The sequence below is a fragment of the Ptychodera flava genome, chromosome 14 (genome assembly GCF_041260155.1).
Source record: "Ptychodera flava strain L36383 chromosome 14, AS_Pfla_20210202, whole genome shotgun sequence".
Lineage (NCBI taxonomy): Eukaryota > Metazoa > Hemichordata > Enteropneusta > Ptychoderidae > Ptychodera > Ptychodera flava.
The window spans coordinates 25,591,907-25,607,021 of NC_091941.1; the positions used below are offsets into that span (position 1 = coordinate 25,591,907).

Consider the following 15,115-nt stretch of genomic DNA (forward strand, 5'->3'; position numbering starts at 1 on the left):
TTTACACATTTACAATGAAGAAAAGCTACAGACACAGCATACAGATATGGAAGTGCAGATATATTCAAGGTGCTGAGGTTTAAAAATAGGAACAGTGACTTTTGAAAGGTGAAACTTTCTGCTTTGCATGTAATAAAGGGTATCAGGATAACTACCCCGGGACATTTAACCTTTGACATTGTCATTCATGGTTAGGGCTACAGTTATTATCCAGGGGGTGACCATCCTAGACCTGTAATAAGGGATGCACACTTACGAAAAATAGACACCCACAGGTATGGTCACAGACCATGGCATATAGTTATCCCGTGTTTACAGCTATTGACAACTCTAAGAACTGACAACATTAACATCTACAAATACACCAAGTACAGCAAGCTCGTATCTGACACGATAGTTTTCAAAATATACACAGAAGTACATCAGAAGTGAGGTATTGATTACTGAAATGATTTTTTTTAAATGGAAAAATAAAAATGTTACACAACTTTTTCTCTGTGACATATTCATTCTAATGAATTCATTTTAGAATACAAAGCAACTTTAAACTGATTTATTGATTGATTGATCAGAACATATATTGATTGATTTTGTTTCAGGCATTGCTGACTATTAATTCATATTGATTAAAATCACTGATTGATATTATTTCGCTGATGATATTCTGATTTTATCAAAAATGATGTACATTTCATTTTGTTTTTGAAAGTGACACATTCCGTGTAAAGCCAGAAACTGACTGTACAAATCGTCTGCAACACTACATTGTTCAAATGGCTGATCTGTGAACAGACTGGCAGTTGATATCCCCACGGTTACTATAACTACTAATACAAACTACGACTGGCAGAGTTTTTGAACACATCTTCTAAATTAAGTGCTACAGCAATCCGACATGATAAATTCAACACAAAAAAACATGGTCACCGGATAACTAAACGGAGATTCCATGCTCTGAAAATAAGTGACACAGTAGAGTTTTATAAAAACTTGCTATAAATAGAAAATATTTGTACAATGTGGAAAAGAAAAGAAAGAGCTCTGTTAAATTTACACTGTGACTGGATCCTATTTTATGCAAAAAAAAAATAATTAAAAAACCAACAAACAAACATACAAAGATATATAAACACTTCTTGAACATCGAAAACATACAAATATTCACATTATGTCTTCAAACTATTGGAATGACAACACGATATTGACAGGAAAAATTGTATACACAAGACAAGGCAGGATTGTTGAGTAAGATTTGATCATGAAATATTTGTGACTGAGCAATGTGACTGTCAGCAGAGACTTTAGTTTACTATCCATCCGCGTGAAGTTCTGCGAACTGGGTTGGTAAATGCAAAGGCATGGATAGATATACTCGGCTTTGGAGTCATCTGCCAAAATATTTTTTGATCGAGTTGTACAAAAGTTTTATGAAGTTGCATGGACAGTTATGGCAGCTTGTAAAAAATAATTTATCTGTGACATGGAGTATGCCAGATCAACATAAAATATTCAAAATTTCTCTTTGTGAAGAAAAATGTCATGATACAGAAATTGATGCAGTCGTTTAGCTTACACATTATGTGACACAGAAAGTTACAGAAAGAAGGAAAGTGAGATTTGGGTATATTTTTTTTGTGTGTTACTATTTTTTTGGTGACACTGCAGAGGCAGCAAAGATTACCTCTCACCCAATGTTTTACATTGCATTGCTAAAGTGACTGATTGTACATATAAGGCTTTTGCAGAATTGGCCACAGGGTTTACCTGAACAGTTTGTGACAAGTTAAAATGTTTTGTGTAATGGTAAAAAAAACGAAAATCTACTCTGCATCGGCATACAAAATTGTAACGAGGTCAGCATCACTTCAAAGAGTTTTTTTTGTATTTTGGTTGTTAGTAAGTAAATCCAGGAGAAGTACATGAGTAAAATCTACAATGAATAAGCAGATGAGCTCTGTGCAGGCGAAAAGGCAGGAAGCACCGGTATTGACATGAAATCAGATACTGGTAATTATCTGCTGAAACTCTTTGATGACAAATCACATGATCTGCACATAACTGCAGACTTGTATTAAAAAGATCCCACACATGGGAGAGGAGGTAACACCTTGTTTTGACATACTATATTTTTGTTCTTGAATTCGTTAAGCCTCAGAAGGAAGACAGATTCTGTAACTATAGAGAAGTCCATGATATAATTCCTGAAATTAATCTGGACTTCTGTTGTTAAATAACAAAAGTCCTGAATCTAGTGCAGCAGTAGAATCTATCAGGTGTCTGAATAGAGCAGCATGGATACACAAGACCTTAAACATTCTGATATTCACCATGGTCTGAGAGACTAAAATTTTTTCTTACAGGTTGTTATTTTCAGTTCAGTCTATCAATACTTGTCATCTGACCATGCCATAATTTCATTTAGAACTGGCATTTTTTTATCTCACTTTTGGTTTTGTAATGTTTGGGAAACAACACAGGGCTGATATACACACACTAAAAAGGACATCAAATATACAATGCAGCACATACAAAGTTATAAATCTTATGAAACCCCTGTGATATCATTACAGAAGTGTTTACACTAAATCCCTATGGGCACTGATTTTGGTGAATCATACAGCGTTCTGTATGTAGACCAATTTCAGAATTAACTGTGGCTATATTTATCATGCATGTCAACAGATGGATACTGGGATTGTATGGTCCATAAAGGGAACTTTCACTGTGTTTCCAAATAGGATGATTTTGCAGCGCCACAAGGTTTACGTATGTGTCCGTTTCGCATGGCAAATTTTTCTCTAAATTTGACAACTGTAGATTGAAGTATACACCCTGTACATTATCAACTCAGTGAACCAGTGTTCTACTTCTTGTGTCATACATGAACAATTCTGCATACAGTATTACCATGGAATGGTCGCTTTGGGATGTCATGAGTGAGTAGCGACGATGATATGCAGATGAGATTATTCATATGCAGTTATTAGTATGCAAAACACACTATCTGACACAAGCTCATCCACAAGCCTTGTAAATTATCCTGCCTGTCAAATGACTGTATTTTCTGTATTTGCTAGCAAATCAATGAATTGATATGCAAATTAATTTAATAATATGTAAACAAAACAAGTTGAAAACTGCACACATATCAAACCTTTGGCCTTTCCACGTCGATTACGCATTCTGAACAGTTGTCTGATAGGTAACATGAGTAAAAAGTCCATCTACACACAGCATTCCATGGCTGTTGCGTGATTGTTTTGAGAAGCGAACCCTTAGTCTGCTTTTTGCAGATGTATCCCATACAGGAATCTCTGTCATCCGGATGTGATGGAAGAGACAATATGTAGACAGAGAAAGACAATAGGTATGCACTGTACGCACATCACAGAGTAAAATTTACACCAATTGTCTACAGGCAAAAAAATGAAGATACCAGTAATCGGAAGTAAATATTTAATGACCATGCGATTCAAAACGCAAGTGATATTTCTCAGTTCTTTCGGTGTAGGTCGCACAAATGAAGTTGCAGTGGGGAAATACATCAAGCATTTCAGTCGTCTGATTGTTGAAACAGCAGTTTTACAAAGCCCTGTTCTCCGGCGAGGGGTGTGGCACAGAACGGACAGGTGGCTTGAAAACCATGGGTTCCGTGTGGCAATGGTACCTGAGACCAAAACCTGTACGGATAAGAAAGAATATGAGACTGTGAGACACAGTGTGTTGGTAGCGACTATCAATTTCTATCTCGCATTGATATCACATTAAATTATGACAGTATACGCATCTTGAAAATTCAATATTTACAAAAGTCTACCGTGTTGAGTTTATCATGTCTCCTTCAGAGATATGTTGCCAACTTGGAATAGAATACATTATATACTTAGGCCTGTAGAACTATTGATATTGAGGGCGCTGTTCTAAGTACATGTATGGCTGTGCACATGCTCATATCAGTCATCATGAAGTTTGAATTTATAAAGCCATCCATGGTGGATTATCATATTTGTATTTCACATTGACAGAAATTCTGGGTGTCTGGCTGGCTAAACATGTTCAAGTTTTACACCTGTTATCAGGAAGTTCATTGCCTGTCCATGCAAACTTGCATGCACATGAGTAAAAAGCAGCTGTCTGGCAGTATTTGCATTCCAAATTCCAAATTTTATTTTTCATATGCAGAGGTAGTAACATCATGAGTTGTGAAAAATGGGAATTCCTGGAAAAAAATGTGTGATCTGTTGCTAGTATTCTACTGCATTTTCTTACGAATCAAGTCTTACCTGACTGTTTTTTCTGTGCAGACATGGCCGCAGGGGTAAAAAGCGTGAGAAGGTGGCCCTGAATCCACATAAAAGCTAGCTTCATTGCCCATCACAAGAGGAACATACGGTCCAATCTGTGTCAGAAAGAAACAAGGAGCAGGATATTCATTGTTCGTGTGTATTCTTAGTTCTGAGTTTCAAGGCCTGTCTCATAAAATAAATTTTGTAGACCACAGCAGAATATCTTGATCTGGAATCTGACAGTGACTTTTACTTGATTGTTTTGACATTTCTGGTACAGAAATGACATTAACATCTGCGGCATTTGCCTTGCTCTCAGAACACATTCTTACAGAAAGCTAACTGGATGGAAAGTAACAGCGTCACATGGCAAACAAAACATTGTGGGACGTGAAACTTTTCCTTCTTTGAGTAGATATCAACTTTATAAATCAAAATATGTAAGATAAAACAACCAGAATAATGACATAAGTTGCATGATTAAATGAAATTACCAAAAAACATTAAGATAATTAAACCTAATTTTATATCTTTTTGAGTTGAAGAGTAGCATATTCAGATGATAACTGTGTTTCTCTTTTCTTTCATTTCAGATGCATTTGTCATATATAAAAGCTCACTGCTGAAATGCTGAGGGAAGATGAAACCACAGGAAATGGCCAATGAATTTGTTGCATACCTCTCTACAAAGTGGACATGTCCGTTCTGAGTCTTCTTTTGATGACTGTCTCACTCCCCAGCTGTGGTACCCATGGACATGACCACACTTCAAATACACGTATGGCTGCTTCTCATCCACATCCTGCATAGAATTACAAAAGGCACTGCTTTAACGCTGGAAAGAAACGCTTGACATCAAAAGGATTAAAATCATTCTACTCATCGAAATTTCCTCTCCCTGGTCCTCCTGTTCCTCTTAGACTCCTCCTCGGAGCAGCAGAACTTTGTCTACTAACCAATGACTGTATTTTTTCCTGTTTTGCTTTGCTTGAAGCATGAACAGATTTCTGTGTTAACATCACTGAACATCAATGGCAGAATAGTTCTGAAGTCTCTTGGAGAGCAAGATACCAAAGCAACAGGAGTTTGTGATATTTATCTCATGTTCTATGATACCAGGGAATACGAAACTTAATCACCTCCTAGGGTATTGCTCAGTGTGCCCTCCAAGTAAATGACTCTGACAAAAGATTTTTCCTTTGACCCAAGAAATTACTACACACTACACTTACAAACTACTAGTTTACACACTTGTACTTTTACACATGTATTCTGGTACTAGTATACGAGCACAGGAATTTCAGTGCTTGTAGGAATTCTCCAAAATTGACTTAAAAGAGTTTGCATGGGGCACACTGGTAGTTCCCATCTCTCTATGGTCTGAAGTCCAAAAGATAAATAGCGATAATTATGGCTGTGAAAGGCTGAAACATAATGCAACTGAAATTTTCCCCTACTTTTCAGCCTTGAAGCTAAGCAATGATTTCGAAAAAACAACAGAGAATGAAAACTAAGAACATTAATGCCACAAGCAGATGGCTACTAGGTTGACTGTACATTTACAGATGAAAAAGAAGTACTTCATCAGTAGTATTGTCTAAGATGTTTGCAAACTGTAATTTCTTGCTTCAACTATGTCTTAGACATTGTATGGAGAGGAATTGTACACAGAATAAGGTACAGTGTATGTAGAAAAGGGTATTATTGACTGAAGAGGACGATTTAGAAATTAAAGAGGAAGAAAAGAGATCTGTGTGTTAACATTGCGAGTGTGTGGAATCTTGCAGATGCTGAAAAGAGTTGAACTGATGTATCAGCATGTACGTATTTGTGTGTCTGTGTGTCTGTGCATGCTGGAATACCCACCCCTCCTCCACGGCTCCTTGAAGGTAAAACTAACGTCATCAAGCCAACGGGGCACTGAGGTCGGGACGCGTTGATTTCTTGTCTCAAAACTTCTAAATGTTTCTGTGTCTGCAAAGTAGATTAACACCAAATGAGGATTGTGTAACAAAATCTACTTTTGGTACTTCAAGTTTCCTAAGAGTAATTTCTGCATACTGAAATCATAGCATGATGGTATGTTGAGGTTTGACTATTCATAGCTTATGATAAATGACAAATGTAAGGCTATTTTGGCCCTGAAAAAATCTACAACTTCAAAAAAAGATGACAAATATGTATAGCTTCTGATATAAGAAAGATTGGTAGTTTTTGTCTAAATTCATTTTCTTTCAATTGTTATGAGACAGAGCAACTTTAAAGCAACACTGAATATACTACACCTTAACTGAAAACTTACCGGTGTCCTGAGGAGCCCTGTTGCTGACCTCCATAACAAGGTAGCACCACAGAGGTCAACCAGAGTTCCATCTTCTAAAATGTTATTTTCAGATTCAATCTGTAGAGAGGGAGGTTGAATGTTTTCAAACGCTTCTAAAAATAGCAAAAAATTAACAGTTCTGGAAGGAGGACTGATTTAATAATTTTGAGAACCTACACAAGCAGAAATACCAACACTGAAACCAGAACTCACACATGCATACACAAATGTTTAATGAGTACACTGATAAAGATGAAAGTGAATAAAAGATATGAAATATTCCCAAAGGACTGAATGCTGGCTGCTGAGTCTGTCTATCCAATGCAGCCATCAAATATACATGCATCGCACATTCCTATGAGATTCTGATGAACTGCAGGTCATGTACAGGTTCTTAGCAATACTTCAGTTTATCACCATGTTGTCAAAGCAGAAGTAATCGTGCAAACTGGGCTTTTTGTCAATCCATGATAATTAATCAATGAAATTAACACCGACCGCCGCATGGCATGTTGGTTTATTCTTCGGGATCTACTGCAATGATATACGAGCCATAAATCACACTGGTGGAACTCACAAGTTTGCCTCTCTGAGGTGAGGACCGTATTTCTCGCAGAGAGTAGACCTTTCCACAGACTGAGACCTCTCGCCACACGCCGGGTCTGGCCTCTGGGTTGAAGCCACCCTTAGGTCTCATGATGAGCACGCCGTTGGTGGTCAGACCGTCCATGCCGCTGTCGTCGTCAGTTTTCCACTTGCACGCTTTTTCCTGTCATACAGACAAAAATTTAAATTTGCTATATGGTCGAGCCATTCTCTTGTAAAACAATGCTCATTTGTTTTATCTCGACTCACACGTTAATGTGAATACATGGAGTAGTGTGTACGTGAAAGAAGTAATGTTGTGATGTGGTGTTTCATTTTCAAGGACCCCCTGTGTTGTTACAAATTATAATTTGAGACATGGTGACATTGTGTCATACAATTTCTCATACAAAATAAGAAACCGCTGACTTTTAATATCTAATTAACATAATTATGCATTGATCTTGTCAGGTTTATACTTTATAACTAAAAGTGCTTTGCATAAAATTAAGAATTCTTGGCAATTTTTAGCTGTAAATATTTTACCAAACAGGGATGTACCAGTAGATAAGAGCTGGTAGGCAGCAAATTGATCGTCTAACATTGCCTTTTCTTAACCAGCTATTTTTTCCTCAATCAGAAAAATCTCTTCCAATCCTTCCCACTCGATCACTTTGCTCCCTTGCCTATTCAAAAATCAACCTCTGAAATGCTGCCATCTTATTTTCAGCTTAGTCTGCCAAAGTACCTCTGTGTATGGATCTTATATACACTACAGCTGACGTGTAATATAGGTATGGAAGGCACGCTGGTACACCCAGTTATCAGAGTACACTGCAAAATGCTGCAATGATGACTTTTAAGCTGTAACATCTGAGTTCCTGGTTGTATTTATTGAAAATCTATTTTTGAGAAGCCTTTTGATTGAACAATACCCAAAATATTTTTTCAACTGGGTAGTCTTGCTCGGAAACCTAAAAGTAATGGCACGGCAGTAAGTATTGTTATAGAGCCTTGAGGCAACCACTTGTACAGCGATAGCTTGAGAATCAATCAATGATAATGATATTTCTAACATTTGTGAACTTAGTGGTCTATTTATTTTGCTCCCTGTACTTCCTCAATCTCTACACTATACATAGATATAATTTAGAGGAGAAAAATGAAATACAAGGTACATCATACTTTGGAGAAGAGAGCAGATGGTAAAAGTTTGCAATCGATGAAGCCACTAGATGTCTACCCATCTGATTCTTGGTTTTTGTTTTTGCCAATAATAAATATAACGGATAAACTTCCACGAAAAGAAGGCACAACAACGGTGCAAATTTCAGGCCTTGCTTTAGACTGCTTTATTTTGTTTGTTCACTCGGGTGCGAGTTAATATGAAGCAGGAGGACTACAGTATTTTGCTCCAGACATCAGTGTGTTTTTTCTGTGGTATTACAAAAAAATGTTTGAAGCGATAACTATAACATCTGATCAATCCAGGCGCCATAGATCTGCACTGTGCCTGAACAGCTCTAAGTCAGAACTACCCAGCGCACGACAACTGTTAAACCTGTTTGTAGCCCGAGGCTTTGAGTTAAATTTGGCTGGCAATTTCAGATTTTTCGAGAGGTTGTTGCTCAAACCTTTTCACGTCATCGCTTAGAGGCTCTGGAGGATCGTTACGGTAACGGTCTACGGTACTCAATCAGGAGATGTTTTACAACTCTTTCCCATGCCGCTGAAATGATTTGCCGATAATGATCTAAAGATTGCTTGATGCTGCATTAATGCGTCGACACTCCGACATTTCAAAAACAACGTCGTCGTTACATTCGGGTCACGTCTGGGAGTTCTGAAGGGTCAAAGTGGATTTCGTTCCCCCGTCATTGTCTGTTTCTTAAAAGATTTTCTTCTTAGAAAAGAAGGAATTTTTGGATTACGACTGCGCAATTTTACAGTAATTGTCTTTGCATGTTTATGCAAGCACAACACACTGATACACAATGATTCAACGACGACGATTTTCTAGAAATTATCAGATGCACCAGACAAGGAAAAAAAGACAGAATTACCAACGTGACACCCTTTCACTTCAGAGATAGCAGATGTTTTATTCTGATTCAAATGGGCCCATCTGCACTTTTTTGCTGGATTTTTTTGAGTGATTCACTCGAGTCTCACAGGGCAAAGGAATTTTCAATTTGTGTACGGCAAAATTCTCATTGATCACCAGAAACCAGACGTGTGCATCACTACAATTACTACAGATTAGATGCTAATCTGCTTCCGCTATATCCCCTATTTTTCCAGTTTTTTTTCTCCATACGTCACTCACTTTCTATCTGCTTGAATTCCTACTGATATTTTGCTAACGCAGCTTTCAAATCAGAAATAACATAAAAGCCAACGCACACAGACTACCTAAATTTCATTCCGTTCCCACTTGACATGAATGAATATTAAATCTCTTGCTCCATGCAAAACTTGTCATCTCTTCTCCTCTTTCAGAAACACTGGATATGAAGTGGGAAAAACATTTTTATCGGAGTCATATTCTTCATTCGCACGCAAAAAACCCAAAACTGTTTTGGACAGCCATCTGACTTCAACCGCCAAAATTTTTGCAAAAGTGCCGAACATTTCTTCGTAATTTAAAAAGACTGACCAAAACATAAAAATATTTATGATTAGCCTTCAAAGTGTTAGCTGTCAAAAGTGGTTTTACATTTTCATTACAACTGCCCTAACAGCGTTTGTCATCAGTGGAAACAAACACAGCACGCAGTCTGAACTAAAATATACCGGTAGTGAAAGCTGGAAAAAGTCATCACTAATATGTAACCATAAGATCCTGGGCATATTTGACACTGACTAGGAGAGACGCCAGCCTTCAGGATGACAGACAACATCCAGGCGGGCTCATTAAAAATACATGCATGACATTTACAACATGGTGGGATAACAGAAAGTACAGTGCAGTTTACCAGGGGGGAAAAGGAGACTATCTTGAAAAAAAAAAATTAATGGGATGAAATAAATTGTCTGTATAAAGAAAACAATGGAGAGTAGTTGGACTGAAAAGATGGAAAAAAAAATACACCGTTCATTGATAACAATAAACATTTTGAAAGCATATTTTGACACATATTCTGGAAATTGAAGATCTTTAATTGTGTTAGCATTTTTGTGAGCAAACTGCAAAACCTAACATCAGAAATGACACACAGGCAATCATAAAGGAATGAACTTTTGGAAAAGTACAAATTACTCGCACTTACTCCTAGGAATATGTTGTTTCTCGTGTCAAATCCCGCAGCATATATCCTAGCAAGATGAGGGGGCTCCCTGTCGACGACTATCCGACAGGCAAACCTTGATATTGTACTCTCTGTGACCTGGCATTCTTCAGCCGTTGAAGCACCCGGTACTGTGTCCATCACCACAAATTCTATCACGGGCTCTGTCGACCTACCCATCTACAACAAAACAAAAATTTGAAGAATGTATGAAAAATTTTTTGCCTTACAAAAAAAAATCTGCATTTTTGAAGTTATAATCAACAAATAAAACATAGACTACATTTGAATTTAAGCTGATATACAATATTTAGTATCTGCAAAATTTTCATCTCATGTCACAATAGGAACAATTTTGAAGCCTGACGAGAAATTTTCACAATGGCAAAGACAATGGTTGGAACTAACTTTAAATCTGCATGAATTGCAATCTGAACTAATTTCGGAAAATCTGACCAAATTTCTGAATTTTCTTATAATTTCAAACTTTCTTACCAGATATTAATGTTACTATAATATTGAATATAATTGCAACATAACTTTCCACATAAATATTTCATATCCCAAAAAATGCCTTTTTAAAATTCATATTCACTCAGCTGAATTTTTGGATGAACAGGTTGTTCAGTAAAAAATTCAGCTGAATTTTCAGACAAACATTTGTTCAGTAAAAAATTAGCTGACAATTTCACTAGCAAATGTAACGGCACTAGTGAATGGACAGAGTGATGGTTACCCACAGCTAGCTTTCTTTTAAATGTTTTCAGAATTTTAATTTCAAAATATTTCACATTTGTCAGATAAGAACACGTGATATCACATCCTCTGCAAATAGTACATCAGTATTCAATGACACAACAGAGCATAGACTATCTTTCAGTCTTTTTTCTGAAACTATTTAACTTCTGTTGGGGGAATAAGCGACTTAATTCTGAATTTTGGTTGTTCCTAGAATTAGAATCAAATTGATTATCTCCAGTTTGGTAGCTCTGCAACTGAGTATCTCCATCCTCTAGCCAAGCTTGGTAGTCCTGTAGCCAAGCTTAGCAGCCCTGTAGTCAAGCTTGGCAGCCCTGTGGCCCCAATGCTTGGTAATCCTATAGCCAAACTTGGTAGTCCTGTAGCCACCAAGCTTAGTAGTCCTGTAGCCAAGGTTGGAAGCCCTGTAAAAGCTTAGTAATCCTGTAGCCACACTTAGCCTCGTAGCCAAGCTTGGTATAATCCTGTGTATGAAGTACCTATCATATCAATTCTGTTCAATGGTCACATGTTGATTTGTCCGTGGGAATGGAAAACTTATTGCACTGCATCACAATATCCAGTGTTTAAAACCTTGGATTATAGATTTGCTGATTTTGAATTTGAGGGACCTTGCTCATTATTGTACTTCTCGTAACAGGTTATAATTTACTTGTTGCAGGACTGAATTAAATTGGAGTAAACCTTAAACAGTATGACCATGCAAAATCAAATTAACTCCTACTAGTCTATTTGATTTCATAAGTCATCCACCCGTACAGTCAACATCAGAAAGTATCTTTGAAATGCCACAATTTCACTTTAAATCAGACGTTTAGAACTTGAATTTGCAATGATATTGAAAGTGTGTTCTGCATGCAGACACAGCCAATAAGATTCATCTTGACAGGATAACAACTCTGGTGTATTTTCACGATAGGAAATAAAAATATAGCTCTTAACTTTGAAATATTATTCATCTCTTTCTCATGTTCCATTATTATCAGGGAAGAGATTATTGCGCTTGAATATTTGTGCAAACATGAACAAGAAAAAAAAACATCATGATGGAATTACCCGCGACTGAGACATAACAAAAGCGTACCAATGATGAATGACTCATTGTCAGGTAATTCTTTATTAATATATTACCATCGTATATTCCTCAATACACACTGGGAAGGAGAGTTGCATGGTAAATCAAACGTAACATACAAAGTACATGAAAACAGTGTAACAACGACAACAACTACAGATAAAATGTCCATTTCACACAAAGGACAGAGTCAATTGAAAGAGTGATGAGGGAGTTTTGCAGAATTTACAGCAAACTGTAAAACGTGAAAAACACATGAAAACTTTTGTCTTTGTTATGTAAAACTATCAAACCGAACAGCCCTTGTTGATTTTACGGCTACAAACTAACAAGCTACTTAAATCTTATTGCTGGTTTAATGATATGTTTAACCTTGTCATCATGCAATCCAAACAACAGAATCAGCTTTTGTTCCTTGATGATGGCACAGTGTGTTGTACCCTGCAGAACGTGTTGGACACTTTGAAAGCACTCCTGTTCTGCAAGGAAATTTTCAATTGTTGCCTTGTCATGCCAAGTAAATTTATCTTTAAAAGAAGCACATGGACTGCAAGCAAGGCCACTTATCTCTTTAAATAGTTAATTAGCATTGCAAATTAAACTGACGATGACTGGAAGACATGATTTTGTCTGGCACAGAAGACATCCACACTTACCTGAAACATATCTGTCTCGCTGTCTGATGCATACTCCACCACTACAGTCTGGTTTCGAGAAAGTGTATACGACACACTGTGTTGCTTGGTGCTCTTGACGGCCTGCTTTAGGAGTGAAAAAAAAACAGGCAGAAAATATTTCAATATTTGGATGTGTGGAACTCTAGACTATGTGCGATATTTCTTGAAAGACTACAAAATTAATCAATGCGAAGAAATCAGACCCTGGTCCTTTTCAGTAAAACATTATTAGGAAAGTAAATTGCCATCAAGGTTAATATAATTTACAGCAATTATTCTCATGCTGGTAAAATTAGTTTCAAATGAAATCGATGTTATGATGTCTTTTGTATGCTTTTAGTATTTCTGTCTGTCTGTCTCTACCTGTACAGTATGTATGTACGTAAGAGTATGTATGTATGTACATTTACATACATATGTATGTATGTATGTATGTATGTATGTATGTATGTATGTATGTATGTATGTATGTATGTATGTATGTATGTATGCATGTATGCATGCATGTATGCATGTATGTATGCATGTATGTATGTATGTATGCATGTATGTATGCATGTACGTAGGTATGCATGTACATTTACATACATAGTTATATATGCAAGTATGTATTTATGTGTATATGTACGTGTGTATGTTTGTATCTATCTATCTATCTATATGTATTATATATGTCTTTTTTGAGTATGTGTAAATATTTGACCTCGAGTGTGGTCTTGCAGACAAACTAGATTAGTGTAATCCCCAAGGGATGACCACTGTCTGACTCTTTAGTTTGACACTGAACATCACTGAAGCAGAAGATTTCAAAGAGGCATAGTTTCTGTTCAAGCTGTCACCTTTACATTGCACTTTCCATGCTGGGTAATCGTGTGGAAAAAAAGGACGTTTGTTTGAATCCTTGATGCAGGTCGCACAACACATAGAATGAGAGGATCAAAAATTGAAAACTTTGTGAGACTGAAGGATACTGGGATTGTGAAAGCTCTACTATCATTTGATATCTTCCTGAGGGGTTATTTTCCATCTTTTGAGCACAGAAGTCCCCCAGGGAAGAAAGGTCTTTTTACTGTAGTACGGATTTTGCCTTGAAAGTTTAAAAAATCTGCGCTATATTCAAAGATAAAGTCTTTTCTGATGATGTTTGGTGATAGGAATTGTCCCTTTATTCTTTTGTTTATGTGAACTACAAGCTTGGATTCAAAAGTTTCAAAGACTATTGGGGGCAGTGGATAAACTGAGGTTGCATTAGTTGATTTACAGACCGAACTGATCAGTTAATCTTTGCTTATGACTGCAGAGAACACTTTTTTTTCGAAATTGTAAGTGCATACTCACTTTAATTAACAACAGGGCAAATTTTTTTTTTTGCTCTCAAATAATTTTTTTCAAAAAGTCTCAATTGACTGACGATTGACCACAAAAAATGTATCACACATCTGTGTGCTGGTTCTACATGCGTGATTGATGAACAGTCTAAACAATTCTTCGGAGGCAACTGACAGAAAGTCGAACACCAATTAAATCCAGAACACACAGGGAGAAATGGGATTCAGTATGAGAGTGATCGAAATCAGATGGAGTCTCCATGTCTAAATCAAACCATTTTGACATTAACTGCAAGCAATTATCAACACTTTTTCTGATACTGCACCACGGGACACGATGGATTTTTAACTACTTCAATATGCCTTGAATAATCTCTTCAAATGTTACTAATGTTTAGCCCAGTGGCTCAGAAAAACAAGAATTGTAAGCATTGCTATCATATTTCTCTCTCTCTCATATACACGTGTATATATTATGTACACACACACACACACACACACACACACACACACATATATATATATAAAATATATATATATATATATATATATATATATATATATATATATGATGTTTTTCAATCTAATATCTGAATCAAATATTATTATATTATTATGTATGTATGTATGTTCTTTTGGTACATACTTCAAAAATTTTGCATTTACAACTTAACATTAAATTCTTTCGACAGTGAAATCTTACAGGCTTCAATCTTCTTGAAAAGCTGCTTGTTTGAAAAACTCAACTTCACATGAGGAAATGATACTTTCACAGTGATTCACTGACAGGCAATA

At 36.5% G+C, this 15,115-nt stretch overlaps 1 protein-coding gene across 5 annotated transcripts in view; it reads right to left on the minus strand.

Annotated features, from left to right (window-relative positions):
- Positions 1–39: 39 nt before the first annotated feature.
- LOC139149904 (E3 ubiquitin-protein ligase pellino homolog 2-like) overlaps positions 40–15,115 on the minus strand; it is a 43,177-nt gene continuing 28,101 nt past the window's right edge. For 3 of the 5 annotated variants that reach the window (XM_070721938.1, XM_070721936.1, XM_070721934.1), the window contains exons 4-11: positions 12,972–13,076; positions 10,464–10,661; positions 7,187–7,378; positions 6,589–6,687; positions 6,153–6,260; positions 4,966–5,088; positions 4,284–4,399; positions 40–3,680 (exon numbers count right to left, since the gene is read on the minus strand). In XM_070721938.1, coding sequence (XP_070578039.1) covers positions 3,554–3,680; positions 4,284–4,399; positions 4,966–5,088; positions 6,153–6,260; positions 6,589–6,687; positions 7,187–7,378; positions 10,464–10,661; positions 12,972–13,076 — 1,068 coding nt within the window. In that variant the 3' untranslated portion in view covers positions 40–3,553. The remainder of the gene's footprint in view (positions 3,681–4,283; positions 4,400–4,965; positions 5,089–6,152; positions 6,261–6,588; positions 6,688–7,186; positions 7,379–10,463; positions 10,662–12,971; positions 13,077–15,115) is intronic. The other 2 variants (XM_070721937.1, XM_070721935.1) reach the window with 1 other exon arrangement.